We start from the raw sequence: 24926 nt of genomic DNA, 5'->3' as shown, positions 1-24926 counted from the left end.
GTATAAAAGGAAAAGTATAAAGTATAAAGAAAGTATAAAGAATGAAGTGAGTCAAGAAGGAAGTGTATTGAGAAAGTATAAAGAGGAGGCGATCGAAAATAGCTTGACAGATAAATATGAATAAGAAGTATAAAAGAGGAAGTGTAGGATAGAAAGAACTGAAAGGGGAGAGGAAAGAAAAGTAGGAAAGGTATATTGGGAAAAACGTAAGGTAGGAGGGTAGAGAGGAAGTGTGACAAAGAGTACAGGGAAGAAGTGTAGAGAGGAAGTGTACAGAGGAGGCGATCGAAAAACGTTTAAAAATAGGAATGAGAGGAATTATAAAAGATAGAAGGATAGAAGGATAGAATATAAAAGGACAGAGGGATGGAAGAAAGGATGACATAAAATAGGAGCAAATGTCAGCAGGAAATGAAGAAAGTAAAGAAAGTATAAGGAAGAAACGTAAAAATGAATGATAAAGATGTATGAATGAAGCGAAGATGAATAACCAAAATGTATGGGATAAGTGAAGGAAGAAAGAAAAAGCAAGATAAAAATGTGAAGAAGGATGAAATAAGAGAACATGGAAGGCATCAACTCACCCAAAAACGGAGTGTCGAGGTCGATGATGGACTTCCGCACCAGCAGCAGCTCCTCCGTCGGCGGCACGTCCCGCAGCGTCTCGTAAAAGATCTGACGAAGGGAAGAAAAAGAGACATGAGTGACCTGAGGCGAGGAAATAAAAAGCGTATGACATAAATGACTTACAAATAAGGATAAGTGGACATAAAAATAGACAAATAAGAAAAAAGAGAAGTAAGATCGAGGGGAAAAAAGAAAAGGTAAATTTGGGGGCAGACGGAATAGCTGTATGCGCTTGGCCGCGGTGCTCATCTCCGTCGCATTGGCCCTTGAGCCTGTGGTGTAAAGAGCCCATTACCCCGGGACACAGGGCCAGCGTGACCTCCGGGTTACCACAGTCTACCTTCCCCAGGTTTCCCCAGGTACCCATGTATCGACCAGCCCGAAAGGAAGGATGAACAGTTGGATGAAAGCAGACTGCCCGGGCCGGGATTCGAACCTAGGCACGCTAACCACTAGACCACGGAGGCGTTTAAAGGCCTTAAAATATCTGACGAAGAGAAAGGAATACGACGTAAGAGATATGCAGAAGAGAAAAACACGTAAGATTTAAGGCGTAGGAGAGGAAAGAATATTAAAAACTTGGCAAAGAGAAGAGAGAAAACAAACAACAAAATGGAATAGACGGCAACGCAGACAGAGACAGACAGACGGAAAGACAAACAAAAAGACAGACAGACCTATGAGACAAGCTAGGTTCTCTCTCTCTCTCTCTCTCTCTCTCTCTCTCTCTCTCTCTCTCTCTCTCTCTCTCTCTCTCTCTCTCTCTCTCGTAGCGATTTTTTCCTTTTTTCCTTTTTTTTTTGCGTTTACCAGTCAGGATTGTGTTGCGTAGTGCGTGTTTGTGTGTGGACAGAAATATGTGTGTTGCTGGTGCTTCGTTTTTATTGTGTTAGTTGTGTTTTGTTTTTGTCTTGTGTTGCTGTTTGTTGCTGCCTCGGGGTGTGTTCCTCGGCTCAGAAGTTCGGTGTTTTGGTGTTTTCCCTGCGGCGGCTCGTGTGTGTGTGTGTGTGTGTGTGTGTGTGTGTGTGTGTGTTTCGCTGGCGTTGTGTTGTTGTCGTTCTTATTTGTTTGCTTACTGGGACTAATAAAATGCTTCAAATTCGCTGACCATTCTTTTATAAGCAAAGACCGTAAAATATATAAACGCGATTATGATTCAACGACTAACTTGTAAAAATAATGACGTGAGCCCCGAGCTACTTCCAGAATAATTACACTTTCAGAATAATTATAGTTTCCTTGAATTGTTACTTAATTAACAGCGCATGCATATTTCTACGGTTAATAAGTTTAGAAAGTACTCAAGAACTCAATTATATTCCTTAACTGTAGACGAGAAGTTACTTGGATTATATTCCCGAGGAGTCAACTTGAAAAGACCTAATGAACTAACTACAGATTAAAACAGGAAAGATCAGGCATTTGTGTAACTCGCAGACCACTTATGTAACTACTAGACCATCTGTGTAACTACTAGGCCATTTACGTAACTACAAGACCATTTATGTAACCACTAGACCATTTATGTAACTACAAGACCATTTATATAACTACTAGACCATTTACGTAATCACTAGACCATTTAAGTAACTACTAGACCTTTTATGTTACTACTAGACCATTTATGTAACTACCAGACCATTTATGCTTCTACTAAACCATTTATGAAGCCACTAGACCATTTGTGTAACCACTAGACCATTTATATAACTACTAGACCATTTATGTAACTACTAGAGCATTTATGTAACAACTAGACCATTTACGTAACTAGACCATTTATGTAACTCGTAGGCCATTTATGTAACTACAAGGCCATTCACGTAACTAGACCATTTATGTAACTACTTGACCATTTACGTAACTAGACCATTTATGTAACTACTTGACCATTTATGTAACAACTAGACCATTTATATAACTACTTGACCGTTTATGTAATTACAAGACCATTGATGTAACTACTTGACCATTTATGTAACTACAAGACCATTTATGTAACTATTAGTCCATTTACATAACTATTAAACCATTTATGTAATTAATAGAGCTAGACTATCTGCGGAACTACTACTATTGACCATTTATGTAACTAATAGAACAAACATTTATATAACTACTGGACCATTTATGTAACTACTAGATCATCTTTATAATTACTAGACCATTTATGTAACTACTAGATCATTTACGTAACTACTAGACCAAGCATTTTATGTAACTATGAGACCAAGCATTTATGTGACTACAGGACTATTTATGTAATTACTAGACCATTTATGCATTTACTTGAACAGGCATTTGTGTAACTATTGGTTCGCCTACTCGTGCTCTGAACTCACCTGCCCCGCGAGCATCAGGTGTCGCATGTTGCCGTAGACGGGGGCCGAGGCAACGCGAATGTGCCTCAGCCAATTGCCCATCTCTCCGGCGTCCAGCCACCCGCGCAGCCCCGACCTCGCGGACACCACCTGCGGAAGAGCGACACACACCCTTGTAGCCTACGACGCACACCTTTGTAAACTACTGCACACCTTACTAGTCTATGAAATGCACCTTTGTCGTCTCAACGCATACCTATGCTGCTAATCCTTCCCCTACGGAGGATGAATAGGATGAGATTATGCTAAAATTAGAATGAATGAACGCTGGTATCTGTAATTGGCGTATTTTAGGGGACTTTTTTTGTGTGTTATTTCGTGTTATGTGAAGTGATTAGGTTTTTGGTTGGTTATACATGTTTTTTTTTTTCACTGTCAAACACACACACACACACACACACACACACACACACACACACACACACACACACACACACACACACACACACACACAAATATAAACATAAATACAAACACGTTATCTTTTACTATACGTTTGCAATCTCTCTCATTCCTGCAAACGTGTGGTGGTAAGCTAAAATGAAAATAACAGTGAATAATTAACTGATTTTCATACATTTTTTCATGCATGCAGAATTAACGGTATCGCTTGAGCCACAGCAAACATACATAACGTCAACGGTTTTATGGACAGCGGGAAGATAAACAGAAAACGCGAAAAATAAATGTAAATTGACTTGTTTATACGTATTTGTAAAAGGGAAATCAGTTGAACACACACTCATATCCCGCTTTCCACATGCATTTATATTCATTCACTCATTTTCAGTAATATTAAAAAGAATGTATAGATGGAGTAGTGTATATCTGACTAGTATAAATACAGATATAAATAGATATAGAGATGAAGCAATAAATGTGACTAATATGATGATAGATATAAATAGATAGATATATAGATGAATTAATAACTTACTGACTTATATGAAGTTGATGAAATGTTTCCTTTGTTAAATAAATCCAATATCCCTCTATTTTTATTTTTCCTTGCTTTCTTCCTCCTCCTCCTCCTCCTCATTTCACTTCTTGCTTTCTTCCTCCTCCTCATCATCATATAACTTCTCCTGGCCTTCTTCCTCGTCCTCCTCCTCATTCCACTTCTCCTCCCCTTCCCTATACCATCAAACCACACAGCAAGATCATTCACCCCGAAGCATACCCCAAATCACCCCCTCCCCCCCTTTCCTTCACCCTTGTTCCTCCCTATCCCCCTCCCCTCTCCATCCCCCCCCCTATTCCGCCCCCCCTCATCATATAGCTGTCACTCCTCCTCCATACACTCGTAACGCTGATAATTGGGTCTCGGTGCCATAAACTGGGGCCTGATCAGTGGGCGCCGACGTGAGGCTCAGCGGACACACAATACCTGCTCGCATTATCATCGCTCTGACCCGCTGTTATCTGCTCACCGACTCTCCCCCTCCTCCTCCTCCTCCTCCTCCTCCTTCTCTCTTCACACCTACCTTATCTAGCCCACCTACCATCTACCATCTACACCTCCTCCTCCTCCTCCTCCTCTTCCTCCTATCTTCATATCTTACCTCGCTTACCGTATCTAGCCCACCTACCATCTACCATCTCCACCTCCTCCTCTGTCCACACCTACCTTCTTACCTTGCTTACCTTATCGAGCTCACCTACCTTATCTACCCTTCTGTTTAGCTTGCTTATTCACCTTCTCCTCCTCCTCCTCCTCCTCCTCCTCCTCCTCCTCTTCCCCACTACTCACCTCGCTCACCTTATCTACCCAACCTACCTCACCTACTCATCTACTTACCTCACGCACGTACTTTTCAGCTCTCCATCTACCTACTGTACTCACTTCCTCTCTTCACCTACCTGTTTACTTGCTCTTCTACATCACCTGCTTTACCTTTGCCCACCTGTTTAGATCAAGTACCTGCCTGATCAACTCACCTCCCCGACTAATTATATCTTTTGCGCATCTAGACATGTTTATACCTATTATTATACCTAAACATGTTCCTATTTTTTGTGCACTTGAGGTGTCTCCTTCGTTGTAAAAAAAAATACCTACTTGCTTAACTTAGTGTTTTGTTTCACCTGTCTCAATATACCTGTCTCCACTGATTATCTGCCCGCCTCCCAAATTCACCTGCTCACATGCTTACCTCCCCCACTTCTCACCTGTCCGCTGCGCCCTTCACCCCCCCTTCCCTCTACACACCTTTATCACCCCCTCCTTAGCCTCAGGTGTTTCCACAGGTGACCCCCTACCCCTACCCCTTCTCCCCCCCCCCCTGCCGGCTTGCTCATTGATCACACACAGGTGTCTTGATAGCGGCCCACACACACACACACACACACACACACACACACACACGTACCATATATATACCGCACCTGACTCAGTTTCACACACACGATCCTGTTACTGTTGTTATTATGCTACTACGCACTCGCTACACACACACACACACACACACACACACACACACACACGCACTATAATACGCAGCGACGTGACGTGTTATGTACGACTTATTGGCCACAAATCTCACACAAATCCCCTAGACTCCTCATTCTCCAATATTCTTCCCTTCCTCCTCCCCTCCTCCTCCTCCTCCCCTCCTCCTACCCCTCCTCCTCCCTCTCCGGCAACTGTCTCTGGTCCTATCCCTGAGATATCCCAAAGTGTCACCCCAGCACCTGATAACGGAGATATGGGAGGTGTAAGTGAGCCGAAAAATATCTTGTGAGACAGTGAAGCTGATTATGAGCAAAGGATGACTAGCGGGAGGACAAAGAAAGGACAGGAGGAAAAGAAGACAGAGGGAGAACAAGGGAAGGAGAATAATGGAAGAATAAGGGAAAGGGGAGGAAGAAGAGGATGACAGAGAGGAGGTTGAAAAGGGAAAAGAGGGATTCCACGAAAAAAGGACAGGAGGAGAAGACAGAGAGGGAGAACAAGGGAAGGAGAATGATGGATGAATGACGGAAGAACAAGAGAAAGGGGAGGAAGAAGTGGAATACGAGAGAATGACGGAGAGGAGATTGAACAGGGAAAAAGAGGAATGACACGTAAAAAGGACAGGAGGAGGAGGAGGAGAGGAAGACAAGAGAGAGAACGGGGGAAAGCGAATGATGGAAGGACAAGGGAAAGGGGGAGTAGGGAGTGAAATACGAGGGAATAATGTTAGATGGAGTGAATAGGGAATAACGATATGAGTGGGGGAAGAAGAACAGGAGGAGAAGAAGGAGAGAAAGACAAGGAGGGGGAGAACAGGGGAAGACGAACAGTAGAAGAACAAGGAAAGGGGCACGAGAGAAGGACAAGGGGAAGAGAACAAGGGAAGGAGAACAGCGGGAGGACAAGAGGAAAGAAAGAAAGAAGTGAAGGGAGAACAAGGGAAGGAGAGGAGCTGAAGGACTAAGAAAGGAGAACAAAAGAAGGAAGAGGAGGAGGAGGAGGAAGAGAACCATTTTTTTTTAAGCATTGCAGTTCCTTATAAGTCTTTTGCTATTTTAAGTTCGACGTATTTTTGTTTACATTTTGGCCTCATTTCATTATATTTGGGACTTAAGTGATGTCATTCTCAACCATATATTTCACGTATGTATGTATGTATGTATGTATGTCCGTCATCCTTTATTTGCATGTTTGTTTCTGTTTTCATGTTTGTTTTTTCATTAACTCTCAACTTCGTCATTCATTCACTCATTTCTCAACACGTTTCATTCACCATTTTCTTTCTATCTCCGTTTTATCTTAAAGTGGAGAGATTTGAGGAACATGAATGACACACACACACACACACACACACACACACACACACACACACACACACATACTCACACGTGACCTGAATAAGTAGACGCCCACGAATCCGCCTTATTATGAATGACAAGTGAATCCAGGTCGTAAAATTAGAGCCTTCGAGGAGGAAAAGGATGAGGAGGAGGATGAAAAAGGGAGATAAGACAGCGAAGTAGGACGAGGAGTAGAAAAAGAAGAACTGAGATCATGAGGATAAACACAAAACAAACACCGGAATAAGAATGAAGAAATAGTGAATAGAAAGACGAGTAGAGAAAGAACAGGATTGATCATAAGAAAAAAATGGAGCAGAATAAGAAGAAAAGGAGAAAGAGTGGAAGAAAAACAAGACGAAGAGGAGGAGAAGAAGGAGGAGAAAGGGATATAAGACGAAAAAATAGAAAAACAAGTAGAAAAAGAAGGGCTAAAAAGAGGAATAAGAAAGGAAAGATTAAATTAGAAGTAGAAGAACAGGAGGAAGAGGAGGAGGATAAGGAGGAAGAGGAGGAGGAGGAAGAAGAGGAGGAGGAGGTGGAAATCCCATGACGTAATGAATGGTGTCTTAGGCCTAAAGGAGGGAGGCGAGGCGTTATGAAGGAAGCGGGTGGATTAGCGGGGCTCCGAGGAAGGCGACCCCCTCCACCCCTCCATCCATCCACCCCTAGATAAGGCCCCACCGACCACCCGGGACTTGGGGCGAGGTGGGGCAACACGGGGCGAGGCGGGGCACAGGAGGGAAGAAGTAAGGGATAGAAAGAAAAACGAAATGGAGGAGGAATGGATCGAGAAATGGAACTCTGCTAAGGGAAGGATGTAAGGGAGAGGGAATGGGGAGAGGAATGGGACTGTTAAGGCTAAGGGAAGGAAAGTAAGGTAGGAGAAATGGGGGAAGAAATGGGACAGCTATGGGAAGGATGTATGGGGAAAGGTATCGGGAGGGGAATGACACTTAAGGCTAAGGGAAGGAAGTTAAGGAAGAGGAAAAGTGGAAGATATGGGACTGCTATAAGGGAAGGAAATACGGGGTGGTTGTTGACGAAAGCAAGAAGGGGCACGAAGAGACGGGATAGGCATAAAACACACACCGGAATAAGAATAAAGAATTAGTAAAAGTAGAAAGACGAGTAGAAAAGAACAGGATTGATCATATGGTGACGGTATGGTGATGCAAACGGCAATGGTGAAGGTGATTGTGAGTCAGTAAATGTCCTCGTCCGCTGTTTTATACTTCTGGAGGTGTTGGTGATAGTGAAACGAAGGTGATGAAGTAATTGTTGTGGTGGTATATTTTATTTGCTCTAAGGTGAGAATATCCGCTTCCCTCCTACCTCACTCTACCTGAAGCCAGATTTTGCTCAACCTCCATCGGATCAACTGTCGACCATTTAACAACACTAGACCAGCTGTGTCCTTCCTCTGTCACCTGGGGGAGGAGCTACTTTACTGACGCGTTCTCACCTTAGACTGAATAGAATGGTGGGAGTGGGATGGTTAAAATCGCGATATAAAAACACTACCCCAAAAAAACAGAACCGTGTCCCATTTCTCGTTTTCTATTATCACTCTCCACCGCTAACTGACGGGATCATTTTGTCTATCGCCTCACCTTTCTCCATATCTGGGTCACGAACGAGTATAAAGGAAAGGTAAAAAAAAGGAAAAAAAAGCACATATCCACTCACGAGCGAGACGGATACGAGAGATTATCCTCCGTAAGAACAGAGATCAGAACGTAACGGATGAGGACGAAGGAAAAAAGAGAGCGTGGCGTGTGGAATGTGGAATGTTTCTTGTTTTCTTATTCGTCACTTGTCCTCCTTTCTTGTTAGGGGGGAACGGAAATATATATTTTGAAGGGGAGGGAAGAGCAGGAGGGGAGGGGGCGTGAAGGTATTCAGGTATTCTTTCACCTGTAATTAAAGAACGGTTACACTACCTGTTGATTTTCTTATTCAAGTGGTAAAGAGAAAATGTAGATATCCGCTCGAGACCCGGAGGTGAGCACCGAGGCCACGTGCAGCTATAAAGAGTGTGTGCCTCTGTCTTTATCTTATTAATATCTTTTACCTTTTGCTCACATTACACAATCAGCAGAACGACATTGAAAGCAAATATTTTCTCACCTGATTCCTTCTCTCAAAGGCTCTACTCTCCTTCCATTCCCTCCTTACTATATAAACAGATTCCATTTTAAACATAATTCCTTCTCCCAAAAGCTCAAAAATCCTTTCATTCCCTAAAAAAAATATAAAAAAAACTATTCATTTCTAACCCGATTCTTCAGTTGTCTACTCTCCTTCCTTTCTTACCCTTCAATAACAATAGACTCCATCTCTAATTTGATTCCTTCTCTGCAAAACTCAACGTACCTTCCATTCCCTCCCTCCAATAAAAATAAACTCCTCTTCTAACCCGATTTCTTCTCACCAAAACCGAACTCTTCTTTCATTCCCTCCCTCTAATAACATTTTCAACACAATTTCTTCCAACGCTCCTTCCATTCCCTCCCTCCAATAAAAATAAACCCCTCTTCTAACCCGATTTCTTCTCACCAAAACCGAACTCTTCTTTCATTTCCTCCCTCTAATAACATTTTCAACACAATTTCTCCTCTCCAAAGCTCAACTCTCCCTCTTTTCGCTCCCTCCATTTCTAACCCGATTCTCCAAAGCGCAACTCCTCTTCCTTTCCCTCAAACCTAAACGAAGCACACAGATTACCAAGTGAGGGTGGCGGGAAGCAGGCAAACTAGGAAGAACAAGCAGGCAGTAAGCAGTCAAGACGGTCAAGACCATCCCCGTCCTTCCCCCCACCTTTGCACTATCCTTCCCACCTCCCCTACGACACCCCACTTCCCCCCTCCCCCTTCGCTCCTCTCCCCCCCTTCCTTGAGGTTAATGAGTGCCCGGGCATGCGCGAGGGAGGGTCCACCGCCGCCCTCACGCCGCCACCCGACCCGCCCTCCCTCTCTCGGACACGTTCAGCTCGTCTCCTTACACACACAGGTATAAGAACTTCGTAACTCCTCCTCCTCCTCTTCTTCCTCCCCCTCCTTCGTCATCATCTTCCTCCTCCTCCTCCTATCCCTCTCCTCCTCCTCTTATTTGTTCCCCTCCTCATTCCTACCATCTTCGTCTCCCCCCTCCTCCTCCTTCTTCTCCATCTTCTCTTCCTTCTCTTCCCCTTCGTCCCACTCCATCTTCCAATTCTTCCTCCTCCTCCTCCTTTTTCCACCTCCTTCTCCTGCCTTTCTCTTCCTCCCCTTTCTTTCTCCCTCCCTCTTCCCCTTTCCTCCAATTCTTTCCTTTCCTCTTCCTCCCTCTCCTCATTCCTCTTCTTCCTCCTCTTCCTCCTCTTCCTCCTCCTTATCAGTACACAGGTATTTGAAGCCTCCGCCCACCCCCCCACCCCCGCTCCCCGTCAGGTGTATAGATGTGCCAGGTGGAGGTGTGCAAGGTGAGAAGAGGATCAGGTGTGGGAGGTGTTGGTGTGGGGTGTTGCTAAACGCTGAAAGATGACTAGTTTTTTTTATTATTATTTTTGTTTTTTATCATTACTATTATCATTACTATTTATTTGTTGTCTTTCTCTCTTGTTTACTGTTAGTTTTTGTTTGCTCGCTTGCTTGAGTTTTCCCTTCGTGTGTGTGTTTTTCTATCTTCTTTTTAATCCAGATGTTTGTTTTTGCGTGTGTGTGCGTGCATATATATGAGCGCAATGTGTGTGTGTGTGTGTGTGTGTGTGTGTGTGTGTGTGTGTGTGTGTGTGTGTGTCGTTTGATGTGGGTCAGTGCCCTTCTCTCTCTGCGTGTTAGTGTGCTCATTTGTCTGTGTCTGCCTGTCTGTCTGTAAGCTAGTCTGTCTGTCTTTTAGTCTGTTAGTCTCTTTGTATCTATATGTTAGTCTGTTTATCCTTCTGTTAGTCCGCTTCTCTGTTGGTCTGTCTGCCAGCCCGTCTGTTCTGTCTGTTAGTCCTTTTATATGTCTGTCTATTAGTCTGTCTGTACGTCTGTTTGTCTTTGCTTTTATGTCTTCCTTTCTCCCTCCGTCCTCAGGTGCTCCCGTGACATCATCGTGGAGGAGGAAATACCTGTTGGAGGCGCCGACGTAAACAACAGGTGAGAAAAGACGCCTCCCGGGTATCAATATTGGGGGTTGTGAGCCTTTCCTTCCCTTCTTTTCTTTCCTCCTTTATCCTCCTCCTCCTCCTCCTCCTCCTCCTTCTCGTCTTTGTTCTTAGCTTTCCTCTCATTTGTTTCGTCTGCTTCTTCTCCCTTCTTAATTTCACGGTGTTTTCTTGTTTTCCTTTTCTTTCTCCACCTTCTATTCCTCCTCCTTCTCCTCCTCTTGGTTCTTGTGATTCCTGCTAGTTTTCTTTGTTCATTCATTCTCAACTTATATACTCTATGGTTCTTCATCTTTATTTAACTGCCTTTTAATATTACTTTTACATTTTCTTCTCTTCCTTTTCTTCCTCTTTCTTTTTCTTGTTTTCCGTTCCACTTTTCAACACCTTTCAGCAACAGGTACAATTTTTTTTTTACCTGTCGTGTCGTCTCACTAATAAGCCCTTTACCTCCCCTCTCTTACCCCCCTACCCCTTCTCTTCCCTTCTTTCCTATCCAGTGTTCCCTTTATCGCCCTTCTCTTTCTCCTTTCATTTCTACCTTTCCCATTACTCATTACCCCCTGTCCCCATAAAGTTCCCTTCCCTTCCCCCTTCCCTTCCCCTTTCCTCCCTTTATTTATTTTTTTACAGCAGAGGAGACAGTACAAGGGGTAAAAAAAAAAATGAAAAAAAAAAAAAACGCTACTTGCTGCTCCTAGAATCCCTATCCACAGTGCTCTTTTCATTATCCTCCTCCTCCTCCTCCTCCTCCTCTCATTTCCACCTTTCCCATTATCCTCCTCTCCTGTTCCCACCTTCTTCCCCTCCACCCCTCCTCCCCCTTACCCTACCGTCCCTACACCTTTCCCCCTGTCACAACCTTCCCTTCCTTCCACCCCCCTCCCCACACCTTTCCCCTCACCTGCCGCCTTTCACACCTGGAGTTTTTACCTGCGCGCTCGTCTCCTCGCACGCTGTAATTCTCTCACTCATTATTCAGCGGATCATTAGGAAACGGCTACTTATTCACTTGCCCGTTAGTTAGCATGAAAGATTCCACCTCTCACCTGGCCGCCTCCATTACCTGCGCCACTTTCTGTCCCACCTGTAATTACCGCTTCGCTCCTCAATTATTGCTGTATTTTGATGTAGGTTGATGTCCTGTGCACGCTCTCTTGGTTTTACATTAGCACGTTTAGTCTTTTTTTTTGTGTGTGTATGTGTGTGTGTGTGTGTGTGTGTGTGTGTGTGTGTGTGTGTGTTCTAAGTGGTTTCTCTCTCACTCTCTTTCTTCTGTTTTTACTTTTTTCCTCCTTTCCTATTTCTCTCTTATCCACAATTGATGCTAGTTAGTGGATCTTTCTCTCCTTCTCGTCCTTTTTTCCTTCTGTTGTTTTTATTTCTTTTCTTCTTTTTCTCTAATCCCGTATTTTTTTCATTGTTCTCCTTTCCTTTCTCTTTTTCACCCTCTGTTTGACACTACCAGCTCTTTTCTCTTCCTTTTCTTCCTTACATAGCTCTGTCTTCCCATCCTCTTTTTCCCTTTAACATTTTCTTTTTGATTTTCTTTCTCATTTCCTCCTTTCTTCCCTACACTTCCTCCATTTCCTCATCAAACAACTTTCCTATTCTTCCTCTTTCTACATCGGTATTCAATCCTCTTCCTCCTTTTCCCTTCCCTCCCCGCCCTTCCTCTTCCCTTTCTACATCCTTCTTGCTCTCTCTTCCTTCTTTTCGGTAAATGTTCAGTGTTAATAGCTCCTCCCTTTCTCCTCAACACATGCCTTATTCTTTCCCTCCTGCTTTCTCTTCCTTCCGTTCGATAAGGGATTCAGGACTCTCTCAAAGCTGTAGATTCTGTTTGGGAATGAAAGTTTAAATCACATTCTCGCCCCTCCCCCCCGCCCCCCCCCCTCTCTCTCTCTCTCTCTCTCTCTCTCTCTCTCTCTCTCTCTCTCTTTCTCTGTGTACGGTAAGACCAAAAAAAACAACTTGGTGCCTCTGAATAGACTTGTTATGATTCCTGGGGTGGTTCAGGGAGTGTTGTTATGCCTACGTCACCCCCTTCACCCCACCTATCACCCCCTCCCGTCACTCCCTCCTTGACCACCTTCCTCCTCCTTCTTTCATCCTCTTCCCTCCCCCTTCCTTCAGCCCCTTCCCCCCCTTCGTCAGCCCTTCGTCGGTGCCACTGTCTGCCTCGTGACGGACAGCAGTGGTCGTTAGCGTCGTGTTTTGGGCTCCCGTGACCTTCGGCGTCGGGCGCAAGACAAGACAAGGCCTTCGTGTTGTCGCCTCACCTGTCCCTTTGTTTAGGTTAGCTCCGTCAACAGTGTGGCAATGGTGTGAAGGGGAAGCTAACTTAACCTTTGCTTAGCTGCTGATGTCTTGTGTTGTGTTGTGTTGTGATGTCTTCGTTTGTTATGCTGTGGTTTGGTTTGTTGTTGTTGGTGTTGGTGGTGGTGTGTTGTGATGTCTTCGTTTGTTATGCTGTGGTTTGGTTTGTTGTTGTTGTTGGTGATGGTGTGTGTTGTTGTGTATGGTGTGTTCTGCTTATCTGCTTTATCTTCTTTTTCCTCCTCTTTCTCTCCGTGTTGTTGTGTATGGTGTATTCTGCTTCTCTGCCTTTTCTTATTTTTCCTCCTCTTTCTCTACGTCTTCTTTCTAGTTCTTCCTTCTCTTTAACTTTTCTTTTTTACCACATTTTCTTCGCTTCATCTTATTTTTCTTCTTCCTTCTCATCTCCATCTTTCTGGTTGTTCTTCCTACTTCTCTTCTTTTTTTCACTCTGTTCTTGATTTTCTTTTATTCATACTCCTCATCTTCCTCATGATTTTACTCTTTCTCATCCGCCTTTTCGTCCTCCTCTGTGCCCTATGTATATTTGCTTAACCACAGTATGTTCCCTTCCTTCCCTTCTTTACTTTCCTCATCCCTAATATGATCCATTTTCCCCGCCCCCTTCCCTTTATATATGCCCCCTCTATGTGCCCTTTTACCGCTGCACTCCCTCCATCTCCCTTCTTACCCCATCTGTTGCCGTACCCATATCCACGTCTCACTGACCACGGCATCACCCCTTCCATTTACAGCCTCCCCCTTTCACCCCCGCTCCTCCCTTGAAAGCTCCATTTTCCTCCATATCCCTCTTTTCACCCTTACTTTTTATGTATGTGTTATTCCTCTTTCTCTCCTCTTTCCCTTCTTTAAAGCCCCATCTTTCTCCCTAACCCTTCCCCTCACTTCTCCTCTCCCCTTTGTCCCCTCCCCATTCCTTTCGTCCCATCCCCTCTTCCCCTTCCCCTATATATCTTCCATTTTTCCCATCCCCTTTCTCTCATATATTCCTCTTTTCTCATCTATTCCCCTATTCCCATCCGTTGTTCTCCTTTTCCTTAAATACCTTTCGCTTTTCCCATCCCCCTATTCCCTTATATATCCCCTTTTCCCATCCCCTAAGAGCCTCATCAATATGCACCTCCCCTTCCCCTTCCCATCCCCCTCCCCCTTCTCTTTACTGCTGCCCCCAAGTACATACGCGCAGCCCGCCCCCCTTCTGAAGAGCTTACTCCAGTTTACCACTAATCTGCGCAGCGGGACCCTCGGATTACGTCGGGCATAATTTGGAGACTTTATTTCCCTCACCCGTGCCTGCTATTGGTCGCGTCGGGTCTCATCGCAGCGGGGCGGGTGATGGCTCTGCCCGTGTCCCCGACCCTTCACTCACGGCTTCAGGGTCTTACTCATTTGGTAACTTTCCCGTTTTACCTGTTTTCCTTCCTCAGCTAGGCATGTACGAGGGGTTTCAGGGAGTGTTTAGGTGTTAGTAGGGAAAGTTTTGGGGGTGTGCGAGGTGTAGGTCGTCTGGTTTTAAGGGAATCGGTGTGGAGTTGCGGGGAATCACGTAAGTCGGCCAGGGTTTCGGAGCGGCCGTGTTACCCTCCCGCCGGGTAATCCCTCACGGCTCCTCGCCTCCACACAGACACCGCCGCCGCCTCCCCGCATCTCTTTCACACAACCTTTTCACAGAGTCCCTCCGCCTCACTAACGCCTTTCAGCCCGGAGTCCCGCGCGAATCATTCCCGCATCCTTTTCCCGCCTCCAAAAACCGCGGGCCGGATTCGCGCCAGGTGTGTGGGGTGACACTGAACAAACATGGCGGACAAAGGCGCGGGCTGACACCAGTGATGGCTGTCTCTATATATTCCCCGCGGCGGATGTCCCTCCACGCAGATGTTACCGATGACGACTTTATTTTTACTTCGGCCGCGGCCTCTGGATCGACCCGCGCATCCGCCCTTGAGCCCGCGGAGATAAACGGAAGCAGCATCACCGCCTCCGCTGCTCCCACGAGAACACCGAGAACGCAGGAGAAAGAAAAGGAGCATCAGTTTTTACTTCTTCTCAGGATCGACCCACGTGTCCGCCCTTGAGGCTTTCGGATAAATGAGAGCAGCAACACCCCCTCCGCAGCTCCCACAAGAACGCGAGAAAAAGAGAGGAAGGAAGAAAAGCAACACCAAAATTTACTTCGCCCGGTGCCTCCACTCTTGAAGCCTCGGAGATAAATGGACAACGGACCACTAACGCCTTCCCATGACCCAGAGAATAGGAAGGAAGGAAAACACCGGCAAATTTTCAGTTCGTTCATGGCTCCAGATTGGCCCTTCAAACCTCCACTTCACCTGGACTCAATGGAAGACTCGAGGCCGCCGTCGCTGCCCTCACAGGATCGACACAAGGAAGAGAGGAAAGCATCAACACATTTTTACCACGCCCATAGTTTCCGAGGCTCTGGACGGCCCATGTGCTGCCCTCCACCCGCGGCCCAGCCCTTGAAGCCTCTCCGCCGGGATGAAAGAAAGACTCGAAGCCGCAGCCCTTACAAGAACCAGAAAGGAAGAGAGGGAGAGAGAGGGACAGAGAGAGAAGGAAGGAAGGAAAGCACCAGCAAATAGAGCGATTACCAGCGTAAGTCCATCCAATTCACGGCCGCGCCTCGAGACGTCTATTTTTCTTCTTTGCAGCGGCGGCGGCGTCCAGGTACACGGCCGAGGAAAAGGTCCGAACAATCATTACGGGAATTCTCAAATCTTCTTACCATCGTCACCTTTTCAAAGACAAAATGAAAAACGATTGAGGAGCCCCACGTCCCCCCCCCCCTCTCTATCCCCCCCTCCCCGGCTGACTGACCGTCGCGCCCGCAGTAAATCGTCTTATTGAGGGCAGGAAGGTGGGTCTCCGAGGCCTGCGGTTCCTCCCTTTTCCTGTAACTCGGTGCTTTCCGCGCTGACCAAGGAAGGGACAGGCGGAGGGGGCGCGGCGCAGAGACGGTCAGCCGGTCACTCGCGGACATAAATCAACGAAAAGAACACGCTGCGTTTGGGGGACGCGGTTAAAAAGTAATAATTGTTCCATTAAAAGTCTCGAGAGTAAAAGTGTTCCCATATCAACGAGAGCGAAGAGGACGTCATGACGGCGGGAGGGGGTGAAGGGGGGAAGGACAGGGGTGATGGGAGGGGCGGGGTGAGGTGGGGGAACAGAGGGGCGGAGAGAAGAGGCCCAGAGCGGCCACCAGAGACGCCAGCAGGGGCAACAGGCAGGCAGCAGGGATCCTTCTTGCACCATCAGGAGCAGCCTCACCCACCGGCAAGGACGTTGCAGGGGCGCGTCTCCCCGCCAAGCCGCGCCTCGCCGCAGTCACTTGATGGCAGTATCGGTGTGGCTTTGGAACAGTTAATTTACCTGGGCATTCCAGGGATTACGGAGCCACAGCGTTTTCTGTGCCTGGCCGCGATTCTCCTTTGAGAGGCGTCGGCGCGGAAGATCCCATTCACCGGAATCCGACGGCCCAGCGCCCCGGTTATTACGACGCGCTCCGTGTTTTGATCCGTCCTGGCATCCCCGGTACCTCGGAGCGGCCCTCACGCAGCCCATACCCTGGTGGAGGTTAGCAGCCACGTCCCCTTCGCAGCATCCCGCCGGCAACCTCCTCCTTCAGGCCAACTCGGGAGCGTGAGGTTAAAGTTCGCCCGACGACACCCCGCGGGCACCTCCAGGACTGTCCCGCGTCACTGATGTGTCTATTTGGGTCCCTTGAGCTCCTTTCTGTGTGTGGCGGACCCGGGACGCGCCGCTCGACCCTCGGGTTCAGGAAAGCTTCGTGACCCAGAAAGAGGCGGAGACAGGGAGGGACACGGAGAGACACACCAGGAAATAGTTGTGTGTCTCTTGCGTCAGTGTTTCCTATACATCTCTATTTTCAAAGAACTGAGTGAAGATTTTATGCCCGGTATTTGATCACGTTAATAAATGTTCCTTCTTTTCTGAACATCCGATTTTATTTGGGAAAGCATTCTGTTCATCGATGCATCAAGTGTGTGTGTGTGTGTGTGTGTGTGTGTGAGCGTAAGTGTGTCAGCTGTCGCCACACACACACACACACACACACACACACACACACACACTCATCCCCCCTCCTCTCCCCTCCTTCCCTTCCCCTCAAACACCCCGTAACGTGATTTCAAACGACGTCACGCCCCTCAATTCCACAATCTCCGTCATGCTGCAGATCCATCACTCCCCACACACCCCTGGGCCACTCCTCACCATCAGCACTATCTACTTTACTAACACCTTCAATTAACCTATCAACACACACCACCACCACCACTACCACCACCATCAAAACAACGCACCAACCTCTACTCTCCTCCTCTCCCATCCTCTCTCCCTCACCACCGCTATCACCCTCAGTCCTCACCACAGCCTCCCTCCCTCCCTCCCTCCCATCCTTCCCTCAGAGTGCGAGTCTACACAATAGTTAGCCATCATTCACCCTCACAGCCAGAACCCCGCATCATCGTCACCCCCCCGTACCACGAACACCCCTCAACACCCCCCTGGCCAACCCACAACACTCGCACCCTTTCCCCTGTGGCTTTATCACGGGGAAAATAACCGATATAAACAGGCTTGGATTCTAAGTGTAGGGGATGCAGAAGCGAGGTCGGGGCGAGTGAATGGGGCTGGATTCACACACTGGTATTTCATTGGCCAAGAATGCTACCGAATCCCGCTCCCCCGAGGCCCAGGGAGGGAGGGAAGGGCCAGGGAAGGGCCATCCTGCTATCTACCGTGCCTTCAGTGTGTCCAATCAAAGCTCGTTCTTCGGGGGGTGACGGATGAGATGACTGTGATGCTGGGGAGGTTAATGGGATGGATGCTTGGGATATGGATGTGATGGGTATGCGTTCTCTCTCTCTCTCTCTCTCTCTCTCTCTCTCTCTCTCTCTCTCTCTCTCTCTCTCTCTCTCTCTCTCTCTCTCTCTCTCTCTCTCTCTCTCTCTCTCTCTCTCTCTCTCTCTCGATATTTTTGTTATTTGAAGGCCAGAAAACGCAATATTACCGGTGGGAGAGGTTACTAATTGAATCTTTAAGAATAACCTATGTATCTATGTATTCCTGCCTAGTCTAGTTGCACGATCCCGAAAGAAAGGCAAAACAAAAAGAGCTAGTGAATTGAAAGCTAGTGAATTAATCTACAACGAAAAACATCAACACACACACACACACACACACACACACACACACACACACACACACACACACACACACACACACACACACACACACACACGCAGAAGCCAATGTAGTTATACCTGTCCCGTCAGATGATTTATGATGCCCAAAGAGAGAAGAAAAAATATAGATCATGTGTATTTTTAACCTCGAGAATTGAAACGATCACGCGATACAACAGATGCAGCGAACTCAAAGCACAGAACGACAAACTTCAACGTATCCAGACGCGATAACGTTGAGCTCGACTGATAAGATGAAATTGCTAACTTATTGAAGGGAAGGATACAATTTGACCGGCTTGAGGCTCCGCTAATAAAATAATCGGCCGGTAATTGTCTGACGCAAAGAGATAGAAGAGGAAAACGAGGGTAATAAAACGACCTGATTCCCTGACACACAAACAGACTGATCCACATTCACTAGGATTCAGGCTTAAGGCAGAAGAGATAAGAAGAGGAATGGCTAATATATCTAACTTAAGGGGCGTAGCAGTAGTATATTAAAGAGTGGAAAAGAGAGAGGGGGAGGAGGGAAATGAGATAAGGGAAGGACTAGCTAATATGTCAGTAGCTTAAGTAGATTTTCAGGAGTGCATTAGGGATGAAGAAGGGGGAAGGTTATTACTGGAAAGAAGGTTAATGAAGAGGGTGAGGTAAGATGAGGATATAGAAAGGGAAGGAGAGGACAGCAAGTAGAAAGGTTAAGGGATGAAGGGAAAATGAGGTATGGATGAAGTGGAAGGATGAAGGGGTGCAGAAAGGGAGGAAGGGAGGGTGAGATTTTCCAGTTTGTAAGGAAAGAATGTCCCAGGGCAGCGGAGAAAGATGGAGAGGATGAAGGGAAGGAAGGAAGGGAGGAAGAAGGTTTGAAACAGAGATGAGGAAGAAGGAAGAGGCCAGAACAATAGGGATGGGGATGAGGGAGGGAAGTGAGGATGAGAATGAAGTGAGGGAGGAAAGGAAGGTAAAGAAAAGATGAGGGAGCAGGAAGAAGAGGTGATTGAAAGAAGGGAGGGAATGAGTAATGTAAGTCAGCGAGGTGGAAGAGGCAAGAGGTGAGATGAGGGGGTAGGAAGAGAAGGGAAGGTAAGGGGATTGAAGGGGAGGAAGAAGGGAGATATGAGGAAGGTGAGGGAGGGTCCAGGGCGGGTACGGGGCGGGTCCTCTAATGACTGGACCGGTGTTTCGAGAGCTCTCAACCCTCAAGTCAGATTCCCACACTTGATAGGCACTTGAGGGGGCGAGGAATGGAGAGAACCAGTAAAAGAGGAGCGAAGAGAGAACGACGGAGGGAGGAGGAGGACCAGGAGGAAAGGGAAGAGAGGAGAAAGAGAAAGAAAAAGAGAGAAGTTAAGGGATTCAGAAGTGTATGAAAGTAGTGGACGGAATGCAATAAGGAAAAAAAGAGAAAAGAAGAAAAAGAAAGATTAGATATTGAGAACTATGGAGGAGGAAAGGGAAGAGAGGAAGAGAGGGAGAGAGAGAAGTAAATGGATCAAGTAGTGTAGAAAGAAAGTAGATGGAATGCCATGCGAAACGGTATAGAGAGAAAAGAGAGGAGAGATTAAGAGATAGAGGGAAATAAAGAGAATGAAGTGAGTTATTATGAAATGAAAGAAAAAAGACAGAAAAATGAAGTGACTGACGGTGAGAAGTTAGAGTTTGAAAGAGTAAAAGAGATGTAAAGATTAGAAATGACTATCTATCTATCTATCTATTTTCCTATCAATAACTATCTATCTGTCTATCGGGCAAAACCAAAAAAGAAAGAAAACAACCAGATGAAAAAAAATACAGAAATGAAAAAATAACACGAGAGAGAGAGAGAGAGATTCCCCCACCCCTTCATAGCCACATCGCCTCACCAACACTAATCATCGCTAATGCATATTTAAGCTTAATTACCGAGTGGCTGCCGCGCTGAGCAACCAAACATTGACTTGATATGTCGATGGCTTTCTGGGCTAACCAACCATCGACTTCATATACAGATAGCGAGGGAGATAATTCCTCTACTTCCCTCTCCCCTTTCTTCTCCTCTCCTCTCCCTTCTTCTACTTCCTATACTGCTTTACCTCCTCCCTCTCTTTTCTCTTCTCCTCTCCTCTCCTCTCCCTTTCTCTTCTACTGCTTTTATCTCCTCCCTCTTTCTCTCTCTCTTCTCACCTCATTTACCTCTCCTCTCCTTCCCTTTATCACCATGCCTCTCCTTTTCCCTCATCTCCTTTATCTTCTCCTTCCCCTCACCCCACCTTCTCCACTTCCATCTCCTCTCTTTTTCTTCCCGTCTACTATTCAGTCCTCTCCTTTTTCTCTTTTCACATTCCTCTCTCTTCTTTTCATTGCATACTTTCTCTCTCTCTCTCTCTCTCTCTCTCTCTCTCTCTCTCTCTCTCTCTCTCTCTCTCTCTCTCTCTCTCTCTCTCTCTCTCTCTCTCTCTCTCTCTCTCTCTCTCATCACCACCTCCTCTATACCATACTTACCTTTTCCTCCCCTTTATCTCATCCCCACTTCCCTCACTCCCTCCCCTCCCTTTCCTCCACCCCACACTCTTACCTCCCCACTCTCCCTCCCCTTCCTCTCCCCTCACACATATCTGACTTCAACTCAAAGCATCCCAGAACCCCTCTCTCCCCTTCCCCCAGGAGCTGATAGAGGGGGTGAGGGGGATGAGGGGAGAAGGGTGGTGGGGGGAGCTTGGCTGAGATCGGGCCATTAAAGTGTGCCAGGCTGACTTGAGCAGAATAAAGGAAGATAATTATCGAGAGTGTGTAAGCTAACGTGATGAAGAGAGAGAGAGAGAGAGAGAGAGAGAGAGAGACAGACAGACAGACAGACAGACAGACAGACAGACAGACAGACAGACAGACAGACAGACAGACAGACAGACAGACAGAAAAAAATATGTAGTTGTATCCGCAGTGGAAAAACATGAACAAGATAATGAAAAAAAAAGTTAGAAAATAGATCTACAAAATAAAATACAGAAACAAATGAATAAATAAAGTTGAAGACTGCAGATACAGAAAGGAAGAAAATAAAAAGAAAATGAAGAAAAGAAGAGTAGACGAAGGAGGAAGAGGAGGAGGAGGAAGAGAAAGAAGGAAAAATTCTATCCACCAAAACCATCCACAACCACTTTTCCTCCTCCTCCTCCTCCTCCTCCTCCTCCTCCTCGTCCTCCATTACACCATTTCGCTTCCTTGGCCTTAATGACACGCAGCATATGGTGATTCGGGGGCAAGATAATGCTGAGAGAGGGCCGGGCATGGGCTATAATGGGCATGGCGGAGGGGAGGAGGAGGAGGAGGGGAGGTGACGATGCCCAGGACAAAACGACGATCATGGCTGACAGTTATTTATGTGTGTGTATTGTCAGGCGGCCCAGCTGACATCTATATCTACGTGGCTACCCCTCCTCTCTCTCTCTCTCTCTCTCTCTCTCTCTCTCTCTCTCTCTCTCTCTCTCTCTCTCTCTCTCTCTCCTTGTTGTTTTGCTGTTCCGTGGTCCGTTTTTTTTTCTCCTTCCTTTTTCTCTCCTTTTTATTTTATTTATTTATTTATTACATTTCATGGAGGATAGACTATAGTGTACGATCTCTCTCTCTCTCTCTCTCTCTCTCTCTCTCTCTCTCTCTCTCTCACTCTCTCTCTCTCTCTCGCCTATGTTTGTGTGTGTGTGCGTGTGTGTGTGTGTGTGTGTGTAGGATGAGGCCTATACACACACACACACACACACACACACACATGACCACTCCTCCCCCTCCCCCCTCCTTGACCACATCCCTGTCTGACCCTCCATCTCTCAGCGGGAGGGAGGAGGGGAGGAGGGAGGAGGAAGGAAGAAAAGCGGATGGAAGGGAAAAAAGAGGATGATGGAGGAAGGAAGGGAAAAAAAGAGAAGCATAGAGAATAGGAAAGAAAATGAGATGAGCCAAAAAAAAAAGAATAGGGCCGAAGAGGAAAAACAAGGAAAGAGGATAAAAAAAAATTGAGAAAAGCGAAAATATTAAAGAAAGTAAGATGAAGGAGAGACGGAAGGATAGAAGGGAAATAATAAGAGGGGAAAAGGAAAGAGGGAGGAGGAGGGAAGCGGGGAGAGAAGGCGGGAAGAAAGATGGAGACGGAGGAAAAGAAGTAGAGAAGGAATATACTGAAGTTGGGATGAGAAGGAAATTAAAGAACGAATAGGGGAGACACAAAATGGAAGACGGAGAAAGAGGAAAAAGTAGAAACAGTGCCGAGAAGAAAGAAGAGTGAAGAAAAAACAAGAACGAAAGAAAGGGAAAAAGAGATGAGTAAAGAGAGAAAGAAGAAAAGACTAAATAAAAATGATGAATGAGAGAGTGAAGAACATGAGGAAAAAGATGAGTAAACACGTTGAGAGGAAAAGAGGGAGTGAGAGAATGAGGGACAGAAGAGAAGGGAGGAGGGAAGGGCGAAGTGAGGGGTGAGTAAGGGGTAACTGGGGTAGCTGGGGAGGGGAGAGGAAGGGGGAATGGGAGGAGGGGGGGAGGGGGGAAGCAGCTGGTAGTCGGGTAATGCTTGTGGATTATCTCACTCCTACATCGACTGTGCCAAATAAGCTTGATGGATGACCTCTCTCTCTCTCTCTCTCTCTCTCTCTCTCTCTCTCTCTCTCTCTCTCTCTCTCTCTCTCTCTCTCTCCTTATCGTATTGCCTTTTTCTCCCTTTTTTCTTTCTTTATTCTCTGTTTTAGTATTTTTAAAGGACTATATTTATTTTTGATCATCGCTTTCCTATTTTCTCTTCCTTTATCCATTTTTTGTTTTGTTTTCCTTTTTCTCCCTCACTTCCTCTTCACTTTTTTTTTAATATTTCTTCTTCCTTTTAAATAATCGCCTCCGTTTTAAATCCTGCTTCCTTCTTCTCTTCTTTTTCCTCCTTTTTTTTACTTTCAATGATAAATAACAAAAAAATCAAGCATGTTAAGTTTCCGGTTGTGAGATGAATGTTTTTTTTTCTTCTCAGACAAGAGGAGGAGGAGGAAAAATAGGAGGAGGAGGAGGAGGAGGAGGAAGAAGATGGAAGTTGTTTCGAAGTTTTCCATCTTTAAGTATTTTCCTCATCATTAAGTTCGGTTATTAGCATTATTTTGGATCATTACCTCGCGTCCCTCCTCCTCCCCTTCCTTCCTCCAACTTCAAGAGAGGGAGATGGAGAGAAGGAGAAGGAAGAAGAGGCAGAGAAGACGAGAGAAAGACAAGAGAGGGAGAGAGAAAGAGAGACAGAAGATAAGAGGCAAAAGAGAAAGAAATTAAACTAGATGGAAAGAGGAAAAGAAACAAGACAAGAAAGAAAAGAGAAAGTGAAAAGAAGGAAGAGAGATAAAAGGAGAGAAAGTGAGACAGGGAGAAGGAGACAAGAGAGGGAGAGAAAATAAGAAGCAGGAAGAAGAGACAGAGAAAATAAGGATCAAGAGAGGAAAATGGAGAGAGAAAGAAACATGGAGGAGGCAGGAGAGGGAGAGAAATGGGGAGGGAAAAAGAAGAGGGAGAGAAAAAAAGGGGGAGAGAGGAACATATGGAGGGAGGTTATCCGCTCATGTCCCTTACTTATGGTAGAGAGAGAGAGAGAGAGAGAGAGAGAGAGCAAGAGGGGGAACTGCAGGATCTTTTAACCATGACTTGCAGAAACTCTATTGTATATACACACATACGCACACACACTCATTCACACATACACAAATACATACATACATTAGTACACACACATACCTACATACATACACGTACATGAATCTCTGTTAACCGCAGCATCACAAATCTTATACGAGAGAGAGAGAGACCCCTTAACATTTAGCATAAGCCTCAACACCAACCGACGCTTAATTTAATGGGTGTCTCTCCCCATTAGCCCACGGGGAGGAGGAGGAGGAGGAGGAGGAGGAGGAGGAGCGGGTTGGCAAAGAAGGGATTGAGGGACAGTTAGTAAAGGGAATGAGAGTGGATAGTGAGGGGAGAGAAGATTGGGAAAGGGGAGAAAAGGGGAGGAAGAGGAGGAGGAGGTTGGGGAAGGGTGGAAAGGGGAAGAAGAGGAGACGGAGGTTAGGGAGGGGAGAAAAGAGGAAGAAGAAAAGGAGGATGAGGATGAGGAAAGGGGGTGTGGAGGGGAAGTGGAAGAGATGGAATAACTGTGGAAGAAGATGGAAGGAAATAAAAGGGTTGATAGTGATGGAAGAGGAGGAAGAGAAGAAGGAGGAGGAAGAGGAGGAGGGGAAAGAAGGGGTAAGGTTGACTGGACTGTGTGTGTGTGTGTGTGTGTGTGTGTGTGTGTGTGTGTGTGTGTGTGTGTGTGTGTGTGTGTGTGTGTGTGTGTGTGTGTGTGTGTGTGTGTGTGTGTGTGTGTGTGTGTGTGTGTGTGTATGTGTGTGCATTGTAAATATGTAAATAGGTTTGTGTGAATAT

At 46.1% G+C, this 24926-nt stretch overlaps 1 protein-coding gene across 3 annotated transcripts in view; it reads right to left on the bottom strand.

Annotated features, from left to right (window-relative positions):
- The window catches only part of LOC126985452 (histone-lysine N-methyltransferase PRDM16-like), a 124907-nt gene that overhangs the window by 3536 nt on the left and 96445 nt on the right, over positions 1-24926 (bottom strand). For 2 of the 3 annotated variants that reach the window (XM_050840351.1, XM_050840341.1), the window contains exons 3-4: positions 2970-3098; positions 585-675 (exon numbers count right to left, since the gene is read on the bottom strand). In XM_050840351.1, coding sequence (XP_050696308.1) covers positions 585-675; positions 2970-3098 — 220 coding nt within the window. The remainder of the gene's footprint in view (positions 1-584; positions 676-2969; positions 3099-24926) is intronic. The other variant, XM_050840362.1, reaches the window with a different exon arrangement.

Source organism: Eriocheir sinensis, chromosome 5 (genome assembly GCF_024679095.1).
Source record: "Eriocheir sinensis breed Jianghai 21 chromosome 5, ASM2467909v1, whole genome shotgun sequence".
In the NCBI taxonomy this organism is placed as follows: domain Eukaryota; kingdom Metazoa; phylum Arthropoda; class Malacostraca; order Decapoda; family Varunidae; genus Eriocheir; species Eriocheir sinensis.
Note: the sequence above shows the minus strand (reverse complement) of the source record. Positions and strands in the feature narration are given on the sequence as shown.